The sequence below is a fragment of the Otolemur garnettii genome, unplaced genomic scaffold (genome assembly GCF_000181295.1).
Source record: "Otolemur garnettii isolate 467f Iridium unplaced genomic scaffold, OtoGar3 scaffold00019, whole genome shotgun sequence".
In the NCBI taxonomy this organism is placed as follows: domain Eukaryota; kingdom Metazoa; phylum Chordata; class Mammalia; order Primates; family Galagidae; genus Otolemur; species Otolemur garnettii.
This window is the reverse complement of record NW_003852414.1, coordinates 8,358,930-8,383,306: the sequence shown is the minus strand read 5'-3', so window position 1 is coordinate 8,383,306 and position 24,377 is coordinate 8,358,930. Positions and strand designations below refer to the sequence as shown.

The following is a 24,377-nucleotide window of genomic DNA, read 5'->3' as shown; positions in this document are numbered from 1 at the left end:
AGAAAGAAAGAAAGAAAAACTAGCCAGGATTGTGGTAGGTGTCTGTAGTCCCAGGTACTTGGGAGGCTGAGGCAAGAGGATCACTTGAGCCCAAAGGTTTGAGGTTGCTATGAGCTCTGATACCCTGGCACTCTACCCAGGGTAACAGAGTGAATCTCTGTCTCAAAAAAATAAAAAACTAAAAATAAAAAGTAAAATATAAAGTATCCAAGGTATTTGTTTGGCTTACAATTTTAAGGAACTTGTATGTTGATCAGTATGAGTTTTAGGATAATTAAAGCATAGTTAGTAGAAAAAAAGAGAAAAGATTAATATTTATGCCTTTTTTTTAAAAAAAGCAAGATAAGAAATAGAAAAAATACCGTATTTTTCTTTTATTTTGTCAAAGCTAAATCACTTTTATTTGTGTTTATAGGCAAAATCATCAACATTGCAGACGCCTAATCAGACCCCCTCACAGGTGAGAAATTTTTTCTTAAATCTAAGAGCCAGGATTTCAAATAAGCTATAATACGTTTGGAATATATGAGATTTCTAAAGCATTTCTAGTGCGATCTACCCTTTACAGGTTTGAAGTTAGAAAACAGTTTTGTGTTTATTGAAGCTGAAGTATTCCTGAAAGTCTGCTTATTGAATTACACTCTGAACACAGCAGATTTGTTTCTAGTTTCATATTTTCAAATTTTTGATTTCTGGATGTTTTTACGTTTATATATGTAATATTTAATAGATTGGTGATAAGCTTATTGTATTTTCTTAGAGACCATCTTGGTGGCCCTTCGAGATATCTCCTGGTGCATTAACTTTTGCTATCATATGGCCTTTCATTGCCCAGTGGCTGGTGCATTTATACTATCAAAGAAGAAGAAGGTAATTCTACAGTTTTATAATTCACAATGGTGTATAAACTCTTGTAACCTATGGTAGAGAGAGCTTACAGCAGCAATTAAGGGGATAAGTCCATTTTTTAGATATAGTACCATATTGAACATTCTATACTAATCCTGAAATTGAAATTACCTTGAAAATGATAGTTTGTGAATTTCTAAGTACTTGTTAGACTTAAAACATTTTTACTATGTACACTTTAGATTTGGGCAACATTGTGACAGTGACTACATGCTTCTTACCTGTTATTGCTTATAAGGAAACAATGCTCTTATAGTCCAAAGTTTATTTAGGGTCTTTGCTGATACAGAGGACAATGAAGAGGTAAATAAATAATGCCTCTTTCCTCTCTATACCTTTGAAATATGTTATGAAGTTGAGCTGACCTAAAAAAGAGTGAATATTAAAAACAAATAAATAAATGAAAAATATACCTTTGAAATCTAAGACCTTGACGTTTCAGAATATTTTCAGCCTGGTGGCTATTTCCAGAATTAGAAATTATTTTACTTTAAAGGCCAGAATTCCAATTCAAGATAACAAGTGATACCTCTGAGAAAATATATTAGAATTCCTGAAAGTGCCCTGAGTCTGTCTATGTTAGAAATAACCAAGGCCAAAACCCTTAGGTTCAAGAAAATCCTTAAATCTAAAAAGTATCCTTTTACGGACACTGTGTAAATGCTGAATGAGTGGGCAAACAGACCATTATGTATACCTCACTGCTGGCACACTGATTAGGTTTTCAGTGGTCCATCTCAGTTTTCTATTAAGTCCGACAGGTAGGAAAAAAAAATAGGACATTTGATCATAATGTACACACATTTTCAAAATCTACAAATTCAAATATTTATGCTATATTTTTCCTTTACCAAAGAACCCAAGCTTCTTGTCTTGATAACAAAAAGCATTTTCTTTCTCTTATATGAAAGGAATGGGCAGCACTGGGAGTGCCCCAGTTATTATACCTTACAGTAGACTGACTGAAACCTATGACATTGGGCCAATCATTTAGGTTTTTCTTGTTCTCTGCTTATGTAAAGACAGTTTTATGGTTCAGCACCCGTAGCACAGTGTTTACTGCGCCAGCCACATACACCAAAGCTGGCGGGTTTGAACCCAGCCTGGGCCAGCTAAACAAAAATGACAACTGCAACAAAAAAAAATAGCTGGGCATTGTAGTGGGCACCTGTAGGCCCAGCTACATGGGAGGCTGAGGCAAGAGAATCACTTATGCCCAGGAGTTTGAGGTTGCTGTGAGCTATGACACAACAGCACTCTACCAAGGGCAACATAATGAGACTCTGTCTCAAAAAAAAAAAAAAAAGACAGTTTTATATTTATCAATGAGCTGAATACATTTTCTGATACATAAATATTTTTGGAATATACCTGATCCCATGAAAAACTTTAATAGAATTTCAGAAGCATAAATTGCTCTCTTGGTTTTATTTTTTCTTTTTTTCAATCCATTTATGTGTCTTTAGTTGTTAAGATACAGACCTTAATTTAAACCCTTTCTTTTCTTCTTTTACATGTTTTAAATTTGTCCTGTGATGGTTGGATTTAGTGTTTATATTCTAATATCCCTGGTAATAGGAGGAAAAAGGAACTAAACCTTTTAACCATGTGTAGTAATATAGGATTTAAGCTGCAGGGCACAATGACACTAGAGGTGGGTGTTTACATATTTTGCAATGCATTTCAAAGTTCCTTTTCATGTTTCCTTTGTAGAAGGGAGTTGGAGAGTAGAGAAATTTGGCACAGGACAAAAACACCTAAACTAAACTTACTTTGGTTAATAATTTATGATTACAGTTGAAGTGTTAACAGAAAAAGAGGGCTTGGCTGCTTATCCAGCCACTATGCAAGATGGAGATTAGGGCCACCAAACTAGTTGGCAGAAGGCCAGCAATTCTGGAGACCAGAGAGTGGTCTCTCAAAGAGTATTCTGCCTCAGCGACAATTGTAATAATTTTTATAATGGGAATACCAGGAAACAAATCTAGAAAATTTTAACTTTATCTGATAGAAAACAACATCAAAGTAGTCTAGTTTTCACTGTAACAATGCAAAATGTTTAAACAGCATAAAGGTAATTTTGACTTTAACAAAATATCTAAGAGAATCATCAAAGAAAGCATCATATTATCAAAGCAAACTTTGTTCTTCTAATATCACACCTGTTGTCTAGGTGTGACTACTTCCTCAAAGTCTGCTGAGACAGACACCCTCACAATCATGGTGAAACCTTAACTAGATAATCGCAGCATATGTGGGAAAGAAAGTGAGCTGAGCAGACCAGGTCAGCTGTCCTGCTTCAGCTTAGCTTCTCAGATTCCATCTTGCAGGTCAACTTTTTGGTTTCAGAAGCAGCTTATTTCATTACAGATGGAAAAAACACACTGTATTCTGCTTCTATAGTCACAGAAATTCGAGTTTTTCTAAAATTAACTTTTTAAATGTTTCTTACTAATAGAATTATATTAAAAGGTTGTTCACCATTTCTCCTCAATATCCCTTTGAGTTGTTCATGGATAGCACTGAATGGAGAAACTCTTTCCTATTCTTAATTTTCTACTTTGTTATTATTGAATCTTTATCAACTTTTTTTTTTTAGTGTATGTTAAGTGCTTGATCCTTCCAAATTGCAAATTATTGAGCACTGTGAAACTCACTTCATTTTGATGAGGTGTAGTAATTTTTTTTTGTTGTTGTTTGCTTATCTATGTAACAGATTAACTGGGATTAGAAGTAGGGCCTTATTTGATAGGGGAACAAGTTTTAGCCTTGGGAGGATTTAGGTATCTTTTCATCTGGCAGTGTTCAGCAGTTTTTAATCTGACAGTTGAAAGAATGAAAGCTAGAGAGCAGCGCATATGGTTTAGAAGAGATAGGTTCTATGTTAGAGATTAAGATCAAGGTCTAGAAATCTGCATAAGATGAGAAAAGTGTGGGCGGTAGAGGGTGTGTCTTAATTCATAATAGGGATTATGCTGTAGCTCACCCTAGTGCAGTGTCTGGCATGTAGCAGGTGTTAAATGAGTGTATGTTGAATGCATGACTGAGTGCCCTCTATGGGCAAGATGGCAAACTGAAGTACCCTAGTACACGGAAGAACTTTTGTATTGATTGACAGGGTCTCACTCTGTTGCCCTGGGGTTGAGTGCTGTGGTAACATCGTAGCTCACAGCAACCACAAACTCTTGGGCTCAAGTGATCCTCATGCTTCAGTTTCCCAAGTAGCTGGGACTATGGGTACCTGCCACAATGCCCGCTAATTTTATTTCTATTTTTAGTAAAGATGGGTCTTACTCTTTTTTTTTGAGACAGAGTGTCACTCTGTTGCCCTGCATAGAGTGCTGTGGTGTCACAGATTACAGCAATCTCAAATTCTTGGGCTCAAGTGATCCTCTTGCCTTGGACTCCCGAGTAGCTGGGACTGCAGGCACCTGCTACAATACCTAGCTAGTTTTTCTATTTTCTTTTCTTCTTTGGCCAGGGCTGGGTTTGAACCCACCACCTCCAGCATATGGAGCCAGCACCCTACCCTTTTGAGCCACAGGCGCTGCCCATAGTTTTTCTATTTTTAGTTGTGATGGGGTCTTGTTCTTGCTCAGGCTGGTATTGAACTTCTGAACTCAAGTGATTCACCCACCTCAGCCTCCCAGAGTGCTAGGAAAAAGATGTTTCTAACCACTTTTCTTTATCAGCCTGTCCAGATTCATAAATTCACTGTAATATAGTTTCCTTGGGGACACAGAGCCTTCAGTAGAGAGGTAACAAAGGACAAACTGGTTGGGAGTGAGGAGATTCCCAGAAGGAACTATCTTCAATTGCAGCTGGGGGCAGAAGGTACTGACACAAAGTTAGGCCCTGAGGAGGGGAAGGAATCTCAGCAGAGTATTCCACTAGGTGAGGGGAAAGGCAGAATTGGTGCCTGTTCCCTTATCTGTTGTTTCCTGTGACTTTTCTTCTCTTATCACACTTTACCTCCATTTGACAAGTTAATTTGAAATAAAATAAAGTAGAGAAAAGATTTCGTTAAGAGCCTGAAAAAATTATCAAGTTCTGAAGGTAATACTTTACATTTATTCTGTTACATATTAGAAGGTGGGGGTCCAGAGACCAAGTTATCTGCCTTTTTATAAATATGTGAAGGGTTGTGTGTAGTAATTTGCATCACACGGGTTTTTTTTTTGAGACAGAGTCTCACTATGTTGCCCTTGGTAGAGTGGAGTGCCATGGTGTCACAGCTCACAGCAACCTCAAACTTTAGGGCTTAAGCAATTTTCTTGCCTCAGCCTCCCAGGTAGCTGGGACTACAGGTGCCCGCCACAAGGCCCAGCTATATTTTTGTTGCAGTTGTCATTGTTGTTTAGCAGGTCCGGGCTGGGTTTGAACCCCCCAGCCCCATCGTATGTGGCTGGTGCCCTAACCACTGAGCTACAGGTGCCGAGCCATCACACAGGTTCTTGATGAGCATTGCTGACTGTTCAGGCACCCCTTTACTAACATTTTGCTAAAACCCCACTCATCAACCCTTATGTGTCTTGTCTTTGTCCACCGTTTCAATTCTCTTCCTTGGGGGTCTGTTTTCTTCATGCTACTGGGGATTTCCTTCTGTTATGTGAAAATTGATCTGATTGTTTAAAATGTCACTCCTGCCACCGAGGTGTACATAAGATTTCTACAGAGAATAAGGAATGAACGGATTATTTAAAATATCACTCACTCCCTGACAAGAGGGTTGCATAAGCTTGTTTCTGTAGAGAGGAATGAATCCGTAACAAGAGGGTTTCAGTCATTTTGGCATCCTGCTAAGGGTATGGAGATTTTACCACAGTGGAGCCATTCACAGAACTCAGATTTTATGAGATTCCTCTGTCTCTGGCTAATAAGCCCACCCTTCACTAATAGCTCATTTGCTCAGCTGTCATTAAAATCATCACATTTTATATACACAAGGTACCAGAAATATGTGTACGCCTTTTTTTTTTTTGAGACAGAGTTATTTTGTCACCCTTGGTAGAGTACCATGGTGTCATAGCTCACAGCAACCTCAGACTCTCAAGTGATTCTCTTGCCTCAGCCTCCCGAGTTCTGAGACTACAGGTGCCTGCCATAATGCCTGGCTATTTTGAGAGACAGGGTCGCACTCTTGCTTAGGCTGGTCTGGAACTTGTGAGCTCAGGCAATCTACCTGCCTTGGTCTCCCAGAGTGCTATGATTACAGGCATAAGCCACCTTGCCAGGCCACATATATATACATTTTAAGAAAGAAAAAAACTGTATTAAATTCATAATACTTCATGTTTTGATTTCTGCAATTATAAGAGGTGTTCAGCGTGACTTCTATTTATCTTTTGTTACAGTATATATTATTATAATTGTAATACAGTTTTACCTTTTTTTTTTTTTTTTGAGACAGAGTTTCACTCTGTTGCCCTGGGTAGAGTGCTATGGCATTATAGCTCATAGCAACCTTAAACTCTTGGGCTCAAGTGATCCTCTTGCCTCAGCCTCCCAAGTAGCTAGAACTACAGGCGCCTGCAACAATGCCTGGATACTTTTTTTAGTAGACATGGAGTCTCACTCTTGCTCAGGGTGGTCTCCAACTCTGAGCTCAAGCTATCCATCACCTGCCTTGGCTTTTAAGATAGAGTTTTGTTCTATTGTTTGGGCTAGAATGCCATGGCCTCAGCCTAGCTGATAGCAATTTCAAACTCCTGGGCTCAAGTAATGTTCCTGTCTCAGCCTCTAGAATAACTGGGACGGCAGGCAACTACCACAAAGCCTGGCTAATTTTTCTATTTTTAGTAGAGATAGGGTCTCTGGTCTTTCTCAGGCTGGTCTGGCACTCCTGAGCTCAAGTGATCGTCATGCCTCGGCCTCCCAAGAGTGCTAGGATTAAACAGATGTGAGCCACTGATATTTTAAGCCATCTTTCTTAAAGTGTGTATACATTTTGTTTGCTCCCTCTGTATATATTTGACTTTGGGGTTTACATGGCTCTACCTCCTCCACCTGAGAGCTTTGTCTCTCTCTTTTTTTTTTTTTTTAAATTGAGACAGAGTCTCACTTTGTCACCCTGTGTAGAGAGTACCGTGGTGTCATAGCTTACAGCAACCTCAAACTCGTAGGCTCAAGCGATCATCTTGTTTCAGCTTCTCGAGTAGCTGGGCCTATAGGCAGCAGTCACACCTGGCTATTTTTTTTTTTTTTTTTAATTTTTAAATTTTTTTTACCTGAGAGCTCCTGAGGAGCTGAGAGCCTGCCTCATGTATTTTTCAGTTCCCAGTACCTGAAAACTAAAAGAAACATAATGTGTGTTGAATAAATGGTCTGATTATATATCTGTCAAACTTATAGTTTTAAGCTTTTTTTGTTTTACAACTTTTCCATTTTGACACAATTATGAAATAATTTCCTCAATCTTAATTGTATATAGCCAATTGGAAAAGTATGAGAATCTTTTCTATGAGAAAGTAAGGGAGGAAGAATGTAAATTTAAATTACTTATTAAAAATGTTAATTTGGCTCAGCACCCGTAGCTTAGTGGTTATGGCGCCGGCCACATACATGGAGGCTGGGAGGGTTTGAATCCTGCCTGGGCCTGCTAAACAACAATGACAACTGCAACAACAACAAAAGAAAATAGCGAGGCATTGTGGTGGGCGCCTGTAGTCCCAGCTACTTGGGAGGCTGAGGCAAGAGAATTGCTTAAGCCCAAGAATCTGAGGTTGGTGTGAACTGTGATGCCACAGCACTGTACCGAGGGTGACATAATGAGAAAAAAAAGTTAGGTAATTGTAATTGGATCTTTCCTATCTTATAGGGCTATAAGTCACTATGAAGTAGTTTCATGAAGGCCATTTGCAATTCTTTGGTTTTATTTTAAATTTGAATATTACTGAAAATTCACTGATATGAATGTGTTGCCTATTCAAGTTGCATTTATACTCACAAGAAACTGGTTTTACTTTCTTTTTAAAGAAAACTGAACTGAAGAAAAAGTTGTTCTACTGAAGAAGACTGCTGGGCCTGGATGACCTCAGAATGAAATGGATTGTGGTGTTCACAAGAAAGTCTTAGTTTGTGATGATTACATTTCTTTTTCTTGTCCAGTAGTTTGGTTTGTGTACATATATACATACATATTTTGCACTACACAAATGATAACATTTTAAGGACTAATGTCACTGATACTTGAATAATCAATCAATCTCAACTAGGTTGTAAGTAGCATACATATATTTACCCTCTCCTTGAACTTGAAGGACATTAAATTATTAATTATTGTTTGGTAACACGTTTACCTGATTATCTCCCATAGAGAAATATAAGCTGCTTTTTTAAGGTACAGTTATGATAATGAGGTCAGAATTCTAAATTAAAAATGAGAAAGAATGCAAACGGAGTGGATTTCAAATGAGATTAAATCAATGTTCTGTCTTAGTCACTGAATGGCCATGTCACGTAGTATGAAAACTACTGGAAGAATCTTCTTCATCTTCGCTTTGTGGGCTGCGCATAATCTTTTTTGGGCATCCACAACCTTGAGTTTGGTGTTCAGCCATCTTAATTAAAAAGTAGAGCCCTATGTCATAAGCTTAATGTTACAAATGACTCACAGAATGACATAACCTGCTGATGGAAATGACGAAGAATGAGCGTATATAGGTTTAAAAAAGTATATTCTGAGCCTGCAGGTGATTAACATGATTTTTATTCAGTCATATACATTTACTTCTTTGTAGTCATTTTCCTTTAACTGAGGATATCTAGTGTCTGCTTCATAGGTGCTTTGAAATATAAAATGAAAACTTATTTATACTGTTTTTACAAAGGTCAAAAAGGAAACACATGAAAATCACTTTTCTGCAACTGGTGAACAATATAGACTGGACTCTTAACCTCTTAGTGCCTCAGTTTTTCCTTCGGGTTAATATTTTAGATATACCTACTTTAAAGGGGTAGTGGAAGGACTTGCAAGCTAATAGGCCATATGCTTTCATATGAATAAGGCATGCCCAAGTACTGGAAATTAGTCCCTTTACCCCACCTCTCACATTTAAATCAAAAAGAAGGCTATAACTTAGATCCTTCGAGACTTTTTTGGAAAATCATTCTTCCTGTATATCTTCCAAATTCCTTGCTCACTTAGATGTATCTTGTGCTTTGAAGATTTCTTTGATTCAAATGCTTGTAGCAAATACTTTTTAAGTAGTCTCGATATGTATGATGTTGGGTTAGCATCATGTTTTCAGAATACTTTAAGTAAGAGGAAAAGAATTAATCTATCTTTAGTATTAGTTATTTGCCTGAAGAAAAAAGTATGAAAATATAATTTGCTTTTCCCAAACTCTTTTTTTTCTTATTCTTTGCTTTCATGTAATTTGGTAATTATTACTCCTTTAATCCCATCTTGATTAAAATTTGTCTAAAGGGATCTATTAATATTTGTTTTAAAATAACTGTCCTTTATTTATTTAGAAATATAATAAAGCAAGTAACTAACTTACACATTAAAGTTTAGACCTATGGATCAGAGATATTTTCAAAAATTAGACACAAATCTGATGTCAGAAAAGGTGGTTTTTCTCTTAGTATATAAGCAAACAAAATGTAAATTAAGAATGTAAGCAGTTGTGAATCATTACCGGTGGCCAGAGGTAACTAAATCCTAGGGATAACCATTTGTATCCTGTTCCAAAGTCTTATTTTATAGTTTGAAAAGCACTTTGCACACATTTCTTGTATATAAAAGTAAAGATGTAATTATAGGGTATAGTGTTCCTGCTTTGTTTAACAAGAACCTCATTTTAAATTTTGAGGTGACAGCTATGGTATTTTTTTAATGATCAACTTCTTTTCTGTTTCTTTATTGTAAAACTAAGTTAAAAATAAAAGGTTAATGAGAAATGATACAGTTTTTGTTACTTGTTACTGTAAGTGCGTTGGTCAATGTGCTAAGATGAGAATAAGCAGTTGGAATTCATATATAGTAACTGAGGCTCTTTCAGCATAAAGCTGTGCTGTTATATAATTTGGTAAAAATCAAAAACTGGGACTCGCACCTGTATCTCAGTGGTTAGGGCACCGGCCACATGCACTGGGGTTGGTGAGTTTGAACCCAGCCCGGGCCTGGTAAACAACAATGACAATAACAAACAAACAAATGAACAAAAATAGCCGGGCGTTGTGGCAGGTGCCTATAATCCCAGCTACTTAGAGGCTGGGGCAAATGAACCACTTAAGCCCAAGAGTTTGCAGTTGCTGTGAGCTGTGATGCCACAGCACTCTATGGAGGACAGCATAGTGAGACTCTGTCTCAAAAAAAAAATCAGAAAGTAGGATGAAATTTAACTCGTTTCATCTGATTAAAAATGTTAGTGATCCAGTCAAAATCTTATATATTTAGTAGTTTTAATTCTACCAAATATATAAGTTTCCCATAGACACTCAATAAACCCTAATCAACCATATTTGTGGTGGAGTCAGCACTCTGTTGCCCTGGGTAGAGTGTCATGGCATTATAGCTCCCAGCAACCTCAAATTCTTAGGTTTGAGCAATCCTCCTGCCTCAGCTTTCCAAATAACTGAGACTACAGGTGTGTGCCACAATGCTCAGCTAGTTTTTCTAAGTTTTAGTAGAGATAGGGTCTCACTCTTGCTCAGGCTGATCTTGAACTCCTGAGCTCAAGCAATCCACCCACCTTGGCCTCCCAGAATGCTAGGATTACAGGCATGAATCCAGCCTAAGATATAATTTTATAAACATAATTTTGTCTAGCTATGGTAGGAAAGGTCATGTCTTTTGGCTTTTGATGCCTTCCCCTTTAAAAAATGTTTGAGGAGGACAGCGCCTGTGGCTCAGTGAGTAGGACGCCAGCCCCATATACTGAGGGTAGTGGGTTCAAACCCGGCCCTGGGCACACTGCAACAAAAAAATAGCAGGGCGTTGTGGCAGGCGCCTGTAGTCCCAGCTACTCGGGAGGCTGAGGCAAGAGATTCACCTAAGCCCAGGAGTTAGAGGTTGTTGTGAGCTGTGATGCCACAGCACTCTACCGGGGGCAACAAACTGAGACTTTGTCTCTAAAAATAAAATAAAATAAAATAAAATAAAAAATTAAAAAATGTTTGAGGAAGGGTCTTGCTATATTCCCCAGGTTGGAGTGCAGTGGTACAATCATAGCTTGCTGCAGCCTTGAACTTCTGGACTCATGTGATCCTCTTGCCTCAGCCTGAGTAGCTGGGACTACAGGTATATGCCGCCAGGATTTTTAAAAATTTCTGTGGAGATGAGGACTTGCTATATTGCCCAAGCTGGTCCTAAACTCCTGGGCTCAAGTGATCCTTCTACCTCAGCCTTCCAAGTGTCACCACACCCAACCTAATGCCTCCGTCTTAAATTCTTTTCTTTTTATATGTTTTTCCTTTCTGCTTAACTCTTGTTTTTCTCCCTGACTTTCTCTCTCCATTAATCCTACTTCCTAGTAGTGCTACATTTTATAAGATGGAAAATGATAAGTGTCTTTGGCTTATTTTAAAAAATTGGGTCCAGGAATTTGAGGCCATCTTGAGCAAGAGCAAGACCTTATTTTCTGTCTCTACAGAAAATAAGAAAAATTAGCAGGGCACGGTGGTACATACCTGTAGTCCTAGCTTCTCAGGAGGCTGAGGCTGAGGATCACTTGAGCATAGGAATTGCAGGTTGCTGTGAGCTATGATGATGCCACTGCATGCTAGCCTTGGTTACTGAGTGAGACCCTGTTGCAAAAACCAAAAAATAAACAGTGGTACAAAATAAACAAAGAAAGTAAATAAAAGAGAACTTTCTCCCAGTTTCAATTCCTTAATATATATTTGTAAATTTATTATTTCATAATTGTTCAGTGGAACTTTTAATAATACATAAAATCATGCATAGGAGTAGCCAGTTTTTTAAAATTCTACTTAGCACTCTTTCCCCTTTCTTCTATTTTTTTTTTTGAGACAGTCTCAATCTGTCCCCCAGGCTAGAGTGCCATAGTGTCATAGCTCACAGCAACCTCAAACTCTTGGACTCGAGCAGTCCTCTTGCTTTAGCTCTAGAGTAGTTGGGATTATAGGCATGGGCCACTACACCTGGCTAGTTTTTGTATTTTTAGTAAAGACAGAGTCTTGCTCTTGCCAGGCTGGTCTCAAACTCCTGAGGTCAAGCAATCTACTTACTTCGGCCTCCCAGAATGCTAGAATTACAAACATGAGCCACTGCGCCTGGCCCTTTCCCCCTTTCTTCTGACGTCAGTACCCCTCTCTTCTGCCCCCTGCCCTCTTGTTTTGGAGAGCTCCTCATCTTCCACTTTAATCAGGTGATTCTGGTAAGGCTGCTGGATAGAACCCCAGCTATGCCCCTTGCTGTCCCCCCCCCGCCCCCCGCACAAGCCATAGTAATAGGCATGTGCCTTACATCTGGCCAGCTCCCTTCCCATGCTCCTGGCCACAGTGACAAGCCCAAGGATGGGCAGAGGACCATCAATGAAGCAGTCAACAGTTATTCTCAGAAGTTTATTTCATGCAGCCATGAGAGAAAGTATTCTCATGCTCTCTCTATAGTAGACTGTTTTAAATTCACAACAGTACTGAGTAGAAGGTACTGACGATTCTGTTATGCTCCCTCCCCTTACATATATGCATAAGCTCCCCCATCGTCAGCATCCCCCGGCAGAGGGGTTGTATTTGTTCCAACTGATGAGCCAACATGGACACATCATTACCACGGGTTCTCTCTTGGTGTTGTGCATTCTGTGAGCTTGACAAATTTAAGATGACACGTAGGCACCATCACAGGGTGGTTGTACTGTCCAAAAAATCCTCTGTGCTCAGCCTATTCATGGCTCCTTGCTGACCCTCTGCAACCACTGATCTTGTCACTGTCTCTATTTTGCCTTCTTGAGAAGATTATATATTTGGATCACACAGTATGTAGCGTTTTCAGACTAGCTTCTATCACTGAAGGCACTTAAGGTTCTTTTGTGTCTTTCTATGGTTCAATGACTCTTTTCTTTTTAGCACTGAATAACAGCCAACTGTATAGATGTGCCACAGTCTCTCCATCCATTCACCTATTAAGGCCATCTTGGTTGCTTCCAAATTTCGGCAATTATGAACAAAGGGCTCAAGCACCTTCTGTAAACATTAAGGTGCAGGTTTTGTGCAGGCATCAGTTTTCCCCTCATGTGGGTAAATACTAAGGAGCATAACTGCTGGATCATATGGTAAAAGGTAGGTTTTGTTTAGTGAGAAACCTCCGAACTACCTTCCAAAGCGGTGGTACCATTCTGTATTTCTACCAGTAGTGAATGAGTTACTGTTGCCTGTATCATTTTTTTTTTTTAAGAGACAGAGTCTCACTTTATCACCCTCAGTAGAGTGCCATGGTGTCACAGCTCATAGCAACCTCTAGCTCTTGGGCTTAGGTGATTCTCTTACCTCAGCCTCCCGAGTAGCTGGGACTACATTTCCAGCCACAATGCCATGCTATTTTTTGTCACAGTTTGACCAGGGCCAGGTTTGAACCCACCACCTTCGGTATACGGGGCTGGTGCCCTACTCGTGAGCCACAGGTGCTGCCCTGTTGCCTGTATCTTTGTCAACATCTGGTATTGTCAGTGTTGTAGATTTTAGCCATTCTCATTGGTATGTTGTGGTATCCCATTGTTGTATTCTTTCTCTTGGAATTATAGCCTGCTAAGGATTATATTATCCTAAAGGTTCTGGGGGTCACATTGCTTGCCATTTGGAGGAGGCCTTAATAGGGCCAACGCCAAGACTTAGAAACTTTAACTTAGAGCCCCAGACAGTGAAGAATGTTCAAGTCCTTCATGCAGTTGACTCTGAGAACACCACTATCCTTCTCAGGTCAGGTGTGGTAGCTTATGCCTGTAATCCGAGCACTCTGGCAGGCTGAGGCAGGTAGATTGCTTGAGCTCATGAGCTGGAGACCAGCCTGAGCAAGAGTTGAGTCCCCATCTCTAAAAACATCTGGGTGTTGTGGTGGCGCCTATAGTCCAGCTATCTGGGAAGCTGAGGTAAGAGAACTGCTTGAGCCCTAGAGTTTGAGGTTGCTGTGAGCTATGATGCCACTGCACTCCACTGAGTGAGACTCTGTCTCAAAAATAACCCCCCCCAAACAACAACACTGCCCCTCTCTTTATATAATTTGTTTACATGGGTTGGTGAATTTTCCTTCCTACTGAATGTAGTTTAAGTTAGGTTGCTACTAGAGTCATGAGTAATGTGGGTAGCTCTTCATTCTCAGGCCTAAGTACAGGCCCTGGAGCCAGACTGCCTGGAATCAAATTCTGGCTGACACTTGCAGCTGTGCAATCATGGGAAAATCACATTGAGTTGTATTTCAGTTTCCTCATCTATAATATTAGAATAATAAGATCTCAGGGTTACTATATGTAATTTGTCACCTCATTCGAACAGTGCTTAGCACAGAGTAAGTTCATAGTAAATGGCAGCTATTATGATGGTAATAATGATATACTTTGATTTTGCTGTTAGTACTTTTACAGAAGGAGGACAAGAAGACACCTAATTTCCTTTTACAGATTTTAGAGGTGCTTTGAAGCAGTAGACACTGAAAAATTTGGGCAAAAGTACAAGTTTCTTTCTTAACAAAAGCTAGTCTCTAGTCCCAGCTACTTGGGAGGCTGAGGCAAGAGGATCACTTGAGCCCAGGAGTTTGAGATTGCTGAGCTAGGACACGATGGCACTCTACCCAGGGTGACAGAGTGAGACTCTGTCTAAAAAAAAAAACCCAAAAAGCTAAAGTTAAAAAAAAGAAAAAAAACTCAAACCAACAAAAGCTAGTCTCTTCCACCCATCCTCGGGATGCGACCCCTTTCCTCAAGGAATTTGCCATATTTTTCCCTCCCAGAGTCAACTACTGTCATGACAGACTGTTTGGTTCTAAGTAATATGTTTGAGTTGCTACTTCTTGATCTTTCTGTTTTAGGAATCATCTATTTACTTCCCATTACTGAAATCGAAGATTTCATTTTTCCCTCCTCCCTTTCATTCACTGCTCATGCGCATCTTTTCATTTTACCCATCTTTCAAATAGAGTTTGTCAAGAACTGTGAAGGGTCTGAGAATTTATGATACTTTGAATGCTAGTAGAAGACATGAGGCTCCCTTTTCAAAAACATAGTTTATTACACATGGCAATAGCAGTAGCCAGTGTATCAGTGTATTTGTACTCATGGTCCAAGTCCTAATTCTGAAAGAGTGACCAAGATGGGTGATACCTATATATGCAGTGGGGTGCATTATGGGTTAGGAACCCTGACTTTAGGGAACCCAAATGTTTTAGACATAGCAATGGGTAGAAAGGAAGCCTATACTCTACTCTGGAAACTGACATTATTCTGTGATGCAGTAAGTATCCTATTTACTCCAAAAGAAGGCACTGTCTTCCAAAGCTATGTTAAGTATATTAACATCCTTCAAAAAGCTGTTAAGATGGTCAATGATAGTACTTGCACCTCACTTGCACGACATATAGAACTGCACAAGAGCTCTGGAGAATTGTCTCCTAATGCATTTGTATTGAAATTATGGTTAGACCAGTGTCCAAGGTTCATGTTATTAGAACCAGGTAAACACTGTTTATAACTGAGCAACGTATTCAGCTACAATCATTTTTTTCCTTTCTTCTACAGTTTTTGATTATTGCCCAGGTTAACTATCTTATTTTTTCATTTGCTTAGTTTTTCCTAGATTTAACAATATTTAATCCCTAACTCTTTTCTGTTTGTCTAAAAAGTAGCTGAATCTACAATATCTTTTTTTTTTTGAGATAGAGCCTCAAGCTGTTACCCTGGGTAGAGTGCCGTGCCATCACGGTTCACAGTGATTTCAAACTCCTGAGCTTAAGCAATTCTCTTGACTCAGCTTCCCAAGTAGCTGGGAATACAGGTGCCCACCATAATGCCTGGCTATTTTTTGGTTGCAGTTGTCATTGTTGTTTGGCAGGTCCAGGCTGGATTCAAACCTGCCAGCTCTGGTATACGTGGCTGGCGCCTTAGCCACTTGAACTACAGGCACCGAACCATATAACATTTTGACAGGTATAAATTTATGTAATAAATCACTTGTCTGCAATAAATGCCATCATAGCAGGCCTTACCTGATGGCTGAATTTCAGGTGACTGTAGCTGCACATGGTAGGTCTGTAACAGTAAAGAAGGTTTGTTAACTTTCCACTCAAGAATACTGTCTTCTGTATTGGGATCAGGCTTATAGTATATTTCTCCAATTATTCAATAATGTTTTAAATCCCTCTTAAAATTGATATGCTGGACAAAAACTAAACTGGCTTATTCCTTACGCTGGCTCTGCACATTCAACTCTCCAAAGAAATCACCAAAAATCCCCAAAATACAGGTGAGTCATCAGTAGCTCAGAGTTCAACCTGTGCAAAGCCTTTTAATATGGCAGAGCCATGGTTTGAACAATTTGTGTTCGATTCCAAATCCTGTTTTCTTTCTACTACTTGGAAATATCATAGAAGAATTAAAGATACTTCTTTGCTTCCACCTAATTTAAGGGAAAGATGTAATTCACATCAAATGACGTTCTAACAATTGTATTTTGAAGATCAGAAGTGACAACCATTAGGAACATTAAATCTAAATAGTTATTACTAAAACAAGATCAGTAAAACCATTAACCGATGGATTCAATTATATAGCACTGAACACAAAAGGATAGCCAACTGCAACAGTTTTAAACTTGGACGTTTGTCAACTACATTATTTTTTGTTTCTTTTTAAAGGATTAGTCTATTTCTGCTAACGCTGGATTATTGAAGTAAATGACTATCAGATGTAATGCATCATATTTTTTATTAAAATTAAACAAGCTATTCAAATTGCAGAATTATATCACCCAAACCCTTCTGGTACTATTTGAAACAAATATACATGGTAGAGCAAGTACCAACAGAAGTCAGGGCAGCGAAACTGTATCATTATTTGTAAAGTAAGTTAAAAGCTTAGCCCTTTGTTTATTCCCCAAAGCAGTTACAGGGCTAAGTGAAAGAATTTTCCAGTTATGTTTTTTTTTTTTTTTTTTTTTTGAGACAGAGTCCCACTTTGTTGCCCTTGTTAGAGTGCCGGCATCATAGGCTCCCAGCAACCTCAAACTTTAGGGCTCACTGATTCTCTTACCTCAGCCTCCTGAGTAGCTGGTAATACAAGCACCTGTCACAACGCCCGGGCTATTTTTAGAGATGGGGTCTCAGTCTTGCTCAGGCTGGTCTCAAACCTGTGAGCCAGGCAATCTACCTGTATCATCCTCCCAGAGTGCTAGGATTATAGGCGTGAGCCACCGCACCTGGCCTCCCAGATGCATTTTTGAGGTCACAATTGTGGCCTAAAATGACTGCCCTTGAGACAGTAGCTTCTGCAGGCAATTATGTGCAAATAAATTACATTTAAATGAAGCTGTATGATTATTTTGTTATTTTAACACAGAACAGAATAGTATACTGAAATCAACAGATAAGAAAGAAAATCAAGGTCATGGCTCACTCTCTCTTGGTGGTGTTAGTGTCATTCTAGTTTTATTGATGCTTTAGTTTTCATAAAGTGCAGTAAACAAAATAAATAAGACAAAATAGCTTTTAAGATTAATATACAGTTCTGAGATTAAGATAAATTATTGATTATATTCCTGACAGCCTTTTAACTCTGTGAAAGCTGTAACATACATTAAATGCACATTGACCCAAGTATAATTTCCACCCTTAAATCAGTTTAGTATTAAAAAGTATATAATTATGCAAGCATATTCTATAACACAAGGTTTGACTGAAAGGAAATATACGTGCTATAGACTAAATCCAGATACAGTCAGGTGCTGAGCGTTATTCCTGGCTTCAAAATAGGATGTGTCTGTTGCATCCTCTGGTTGGGGTATGAAAGGCATAGTTTGATGCTGCAGATTTTCCCAGTCCACGTCGCTGAAGAGAGGATGATGTTTCAGTTCTTAGGAAAAATAGAAAACCAAACAGACTATTATGACATCATGCCCTAAGGGAGTGTTGCTTTGTAGGAATTAAAAAAAGAATGCCTCCCATATAGCTTGCCCTACTTTATTAAGGCAGTTTCACAGACATTTATTATCTGTCTCCCTATTAGGCCACATATGTCACAAAGGCACACACTGTACCATTTTGCATATCACATATATTATGACAGATAGTTGGTGTTGACTTGTCACATGAGCCTTAACGGAAGTTGATCTTTCTTTCTTTCTTTTTTTTTGAGATAGAGTCTTACTATGCTGCCATCAGCAGAGTGCTATGGCGTCACAGCTCACAGCAACCTCCAACTCTTGGGCTTAAGAGATTCTCTTGCCTCAGCCTCCCAAGTAGCTGGGACTACAGGCGAGAAGCCGATCTTGCTTGCTGCCTGTACCTTCTCACACAATCCCCAACTCCAGAGAAAATAGTGTGGCCCATTTCTCCATCCCTGATAAATCCTCCACATCGCTGATCCTCCGTGGTTGGGCTAATGCTCCCATTCTTGTAGCAGCACCTTGCTATCTGTTTATATCACGGCACCCTGCAGCACTAGCTACTGCCCGAGATAACTCGAGCCTGCAGCTCATCCTCCACTCCCTTTCTTCCCTATGCTCCACCCTTATCCTTCATGGTGATTTCAACAGTACACTGATGACACTTCTGACACATTCTCTTCGTGGCTTTTTGCCTTCCTTGATTTCACTGACTTGCACCTCTACAACATACTCATTGTCTAGCCCTATACCTGGAAGCTGTATATCACAGAACTGGTCTGCTTACAGGATCTGGAACTTGCTCACCCCTTTACCATTCTGCTACCTGTCATTGTTCCTATGGCCTTCTACCTACTGAAATAAAAATATGCTTTTTTGACTACACTGTGATATTCAGTTGTTGGACATAACTTCCTCTCTCCTCAACTCTTCAGTTCAGAAGGCAACAATAAAAATGCTGGCAAAACAAAGAAGTGTCAGGACAGTTGAGGCTTAGTAAATAGTTCCCCTCCTAAAAAGGACCCAAATTTAAGGAAAATACTAGAAGAAGACTCCACTGACAGGAAAGAATTATGTGTCTATGATGAGGGTGATGGGTTGGTAGATCATATGTCTACAGACGGGGTTTCCCCTGAACTAAATAACTGGCAGCAAATTGGATAAGATAGCAAATACAATTCACATGTAGAGAATTTGTCTCTTAATGATTAAAATAAATAAGTGAACCCAGATTACTTTAAAAATTACTTTAGAAGGCTGAGGACGACTGCTTGAGCTCTGGGGTATGAGGTTGCTGTGAGCTAGACCAATACCATGGCACTCTAGCTGGGGCAACAGAGTGAAACTGTGTCTCGAAAAATAAAAGATCACCTGTAGTTGTAGATCATTATTATTAAACATTATTAAACCTAAGGCACTGACAAGATAAGACTGTTTTAGGTAGGCGGTGCCTGTGGCTCAAGAAGTGGGGCGCCAGCCCCATATGGCAGGTGGCGGTTCAAACCCAGCCCCAGCCCAAAACCGCAAAAAAAAAAAAATAAAAAAAAAGATTGTTTTAGGCAAGTGCTTGAGATTAATAAAATTTATTTGTTTATTTATTTTATCAGTTTATTTTTTGAGACAGAATCTCACTTTGCTGTCCTTAGAGTGCAATAGCGTCGTAACTCACAGCAACCTCACACTCTTGAGCTCAAGTTATTCTCTTGCCTCTGCCTCCCAAGTAGCTAGGATGATAGGCGCCCACCACAACCCCCAGCTATTTTTAGGGATGGGGTCTCGCTCTAGCTCAGGCTGGTCTTGAACTTGTGAGCTCAAGTAATCTGCCCATCTTGGCTTCCCACAGTGCTAGGATTATAGGTGTGAGCCACCATGTTTGGCCTAAGATTAATAAAATTTAATGTGTGAATACCGTATTGCAAATTGACCACATCTAATTTTCCACGTTTCCAACATGTGACACATTGAATTTTAATGTAAAATAAGGACAGATATACCAATGGACAAATATATCTATGCAGAAGTAAACTGAATGATCTTTTTACCAATTTAGCAATCAGATTATCTGTAGTATTATACAGGGTAGACATAAAGTTGGTGTGCAATTTAAAATAGTTTAACATAGTACATAGTACATGAACTTTATGTCTACCCTGTATTATATAACACCATACACTTGATATTATATTTTTATCAAAATTTAGTACCTAGAACATGGCTCGATACCTGTGGCTCAAGTGGCTAAGGCGCCAGCCACATACACCTGAGCTGGTGGGTTTGAATCCAGCCTGGGCCCGCCAGACAACAAAGATGGCTGCAACCAAAAAATAGCTGGGCATTGTGGTGGGCAGCTGTCTTCCCAGCTACTTGGGAGAAGGCAAGAGACTCGCCTGAGCCCAGGAGTTGGAGGTTGCTGTGAGCTGTGATGCCACGGCACTCTACCCAGGGCAACAGCTTGAGGCTCTGTCTCAAAAAAAAAAAAAAAAAATTTACTACCTAGAACAAATCAAGGATAAAAGAGGTTAGTAACCCGAAAATCTTACCTTTCATTCCAGCTCTCTTTGTATCATCGATGGTTAAAAGTATTTCTACGGCACTTTGAGCATTATCAGATAACTTTTCTTCACCTTCTGGCCAAGGAATATCTATTTTACAAATATACAAATGAGCTTGTTAATCCCTGCTTGAAATAGTACATAGACATAAATTATTCTTTCTTAATAGGAGGAAAAGTATCACCTCTTTTCAGAATATTCTGGAACACCTGTTGTGGTGTTTCATCATTGAAAGGAGGAATTCCTGTCAGAAATTCAAATAAGCAAACTCCAAGTGCCCACCAGTCTACCGCAGGACCTGTTATGTAAGAGGAAATAGCTGTAACTTGTAAGCATGTTCTACAAATGTTTGATTAACTTGAAAAGTGAGTATGTAGATATTTGGGCATAATCAAGGCAGTCATGACTTAAGGCTTTCTTTTGTTTTCATAAAGTATAAAAACTTAATTCCTTTTCCTTCCTTAATTTTCCTTCTTTCTTTCTTTTTTTTTGAGACAGTCTTACTGTATTGCTCAGGCTAGAGTGCCATGGCATCAGCCCAGCTCACAGCAATCTCCACCTCCTGGGTTCTGAAAATCCTCCTGCCTCAGCCTTCTCAGTAGCTGGGACTATAGGTCCCCAGCACATGTCTGACTAATTTTTTGTATTTTTAGTACAGATGGGGTCTCACTTTTGCTCAAGATGGTCTCAAAGACTTGAAATCTCAAGGGATCCTTCCACCTTGGCCTCCCAGAGTGCTAGGTTTACAGACTTGAGCCAGCATACTTGGGCCTTTCCTCTCTAGTTCCTGAGAAGTTTAGATTTGCAATTAGCACAGCTAAAAAAAAGATGAAGCCATCTTTTCTATTTATTAATAACTTCCAACATTCTGGATACTTTATGTGTACCAAATCTTAAAACACATCCAAGGAGTGCATTCAACCTAAAATTATTCTCTAAAATAGACTACTTCTAAATCTCAAATCAGGAAACAGTTAACATTTATGTGGGTCACTATGAAAGTTTTGATAGATGGCGTTATGGACCATTATTCCACTTCTAAGACACACAATGAACAGTGTCCTTCCTGATTCACCCATGCAAATCTTAGCTTGCTTGGCTTAACTGATGATGCTGGGAGGGCTTTGTTACTGTGTGGATTTATGTATCTTGATTTTTGTATATCTCAAAATTTTTGTAATGATCCATACATGGTTACTCTATACGCCACACAAGGTATGAGATGAGGTAGCAACATAGAAACATTTACACAAATTGGAGATAGCCTGGTAACTGGGGAGAGCCTCAATTACAGAGTGTTTTGTGTTTTTTTTTGAGACAGAGCCTCAAGCTGTTCCCCTGGGTAGAGTGCTGTGGCATCACAGCTCACAGCAACCTCCAACTCCTGGGCTCAAGTGATTCTCTTGCCTTCTCCCAAGTAGTTGGGACTATAGGTGCCCACCACAATGCCCAGCTATTTTTTGGTTGCAGCTATCTTTGTTGTTTGGCGGACCAGGTTGGATTCGAACCTGCCACCTTAGGTGTATGTGGCTAGCACCTTAGCCACTTGAACCATAGGCACTGAGCCTTTGTGTTTCTTTTTTTAAGAGATAGCATCTCAAAAAAAAAAAAAAGAAAGAAAGAAAAGAAAAAAGAAATAGCATCTTGCTTTGTTGCCTAGGCTGGAGTGCAATGGTGTGATCATAGAACACTGTAGGCTTAAACTCCTGGGCTCAAGGGAACCTTCTGCCTCAGCCTCCTGAATAGCTAAGACTATAGGCATGTGCCACCATGCTTGGCTAATTTTTTAATTTTTTGTAGTTGGGATCTTGTTATGTTACCTAGGCTGGTCTAAAACTCCTGGGCTCAAGCAATCCTCCATCCTTGGCTTTCCAAACTGTTGAGATTATAGGCATGAGCTACTGTACCTGGCCCACAAAGTGTTTTACTGCTGGACAAATTATTTTAACAAAGACTATTCACTGTGGCTTTAAGACTTAATTAGGAGATAAGTCTTAATAAACAGGTAAAGATTAATTTCTAAATAATATCTTTATTGGATGCAACATTTATATACAAAGATGTTTTCAACGATTATCTTTCTTTATTATTTTTTAAATATATATGCCATAGAATACAAAAAAGATTATTGTAAATATGACTTCATAAACTGGTTTATAGTTTTGTTCAGTATAGTACAAATAAAGTATTTCCTCAGCAAAGGTTAATTTTAGTTCAAACACGGTTAACTTCAATATAAATTAAGATTAGAAATTTTACTTTAGTGCTAAATTTGTCTACAAATGACTCTTGAAAGACAGTTTCACAAATTCATTACTTTGGTGAAGCAAGTACTATCATTCCATTTTAAATTAGACAGGAAAGCATTGTAGAATCTGACGTTAAGAAAAATAATTGCATGCATTGAGAGTGCCCCTTTACCTGCAAGCCACATAATCCCATCTTCCCTTTAAGAAGCACAAGATGCAAATAGTCAAATCCTCTATAGGGTTCTATTTCTGTAATAGTCACTATACAAACATACAAGACCACCTCTGTTAGTAGGCTTTTTAAAAGCATCACTGAGAAAGAATTATTCCAAAGGATTAGATAATATAACCAAATAACAGGAAAGTAGGGGGAAATCAGGGAAAAACGTATTTATTTCACCTGGGTTAGCAATTAGGAGCCTTTTCCCAGCTAAGCCCAAATATACTTGTGTTAAAAAAAATACATAATTTCTCCATGGATATGTCACACATACCCATATTCTTAAGTCAAAGTCTACTAAGATCACATACTGTGAGGAATCCTAGCAATTCTTTTTTTTTTTTTTTTTTTTTTGAGACAGATTCTCACTCTGTCACCCTGGGGTTGAGTGCTGTGGTTTCAGCCTAGCTCACAGCAACCTCAAACTCCTGGGTTTAAGCCATCCTCCTGTCTCAGCCTCCCCAGTAACTGGGACTACAGGAACCCACCATAATGCCCAGATAGTTTTTCTATTTTTAGTAGAGACAGGGTCTTGCTCTTGTTCAGGCTAGTCTTGAACTCCTGAGCTCAAGCAATCCATCTGCCTCCGTCTCCCAGAGTGCTGGGATTACAGGCATGAGCCACCACGTCCACCTAGAAATTCTAATATATATATTATTAGCCAGAGAAAAATAACAGATTTTTTGTTAATATTACTGGGTTAATTCAACATCCACTCCTAAAATTTATCGGGATATTAAATTTTTTTTTTTGCAGTTTTTGGCTGGGGCTGAGTTTGAACCCACCACCCCGAGCATATGGGGCCGGGGCCCTACTCCTTGAGCCACTGGTACCGCTCAATATATTAATATTGTTACACTCTTCTATTTTCTTTTTCTTTTTTTTTTTTTTGAGACAGATTCTCACTATGTTGCCCTGGGTCGAGTGCTGTGGTGTTACAGCTCACAGCAACCTCAAACTCTTGGGTTTAAGCAATTCTCTTGCCTCAGCCTCCCAAGAAGCTGGGACAACACGCGCCCGCCACAACACCTGCTATTTTTCTGTTGTAGTTGTCATTGTTGCCTAGCTGGCCCAGGCTAGGTTCCAACCAGCTAGGTTCCAACCAGCTAGGCTCAGTGTATGTGGCCAGCATTGTAACCACTGTGCTATGGGTGCTGAGCTCACTCTTCTATTTTCTAATGATAATGAAATTAAAAGATTAGAAAATTCAAGCCCTTTTGTAGTTGCTTAATTATCAATGTTAATATTTTTTTCCTTTTTTTTGAGACAGAGCCTCAAGCTATTCCCCTGGGTAGAGTGCTGTGGCATCATAGCTCATAGCAACCTCCAACTCCTGGGATCAAGCGAGTCTCCTGCCTCTGCCTCCCAAGTAGCTGGGACCACAGGCGCCCG

At 39.2% G+C, this 24,377-nt stretch overlaps 2 protein-coding genes across 2 annotated transcripts in view; one reads left to right on the top strand and one right to left on the bottom strand.

Annotated features, from left to right (window-relative positions):
- ACBD5 (acyl-CoA binding domain containing 5) overlaps positions 1-9,816 on the top strand; it is a 41,712-nt gene extending 31,896 nt beyond the window's left edge. Inside the window, 3 exon segments of the mRNA XM_003786736.3 lie at positions 416-460; positions 761-870; positions 7,885-9,816. Of these exon segments, the coding sequence (XP_003786784.1) occupies positions 416-460; positions 761-870; positions 7,885-7,897 (168 nt within the window). The 3' untranslated portion in view covers positions 7,898-9,816.
- A 7,676-nt stretch (positions 9,817-17,492) lies between these two features.
- The window catches only part of MASTL (microtubule associated serine/threonine kinase like), a 35,987-nt gene continuing 29,102 nt past the window's right edge, over positions 17,493-24,377 (bottom strand). Inside the window, exons 9-12 of the mRNA XM_012803263.2 lie at positions 22,938-22,963; positions 20,701-20,855; positions 20,505-20,606; positions 17,493-17,933 (exon numbers count right to left, since the gene is read on the bottom strand). Coding sequence (XP_012658717.1) covers positions 17,776-17,933; positions 20,505-20,606; positions 20,701-20,855; positions 22,938-22,963 — 441 coding nt within the window. The 3' untranslated portion in view covers positions 17,493-17,775. The remainder of the gene's footprint in view (positions 17,934-20,504; positions 20,607-20,700; positions 20,856-22,937; positions 22,964-24,377) is intronic.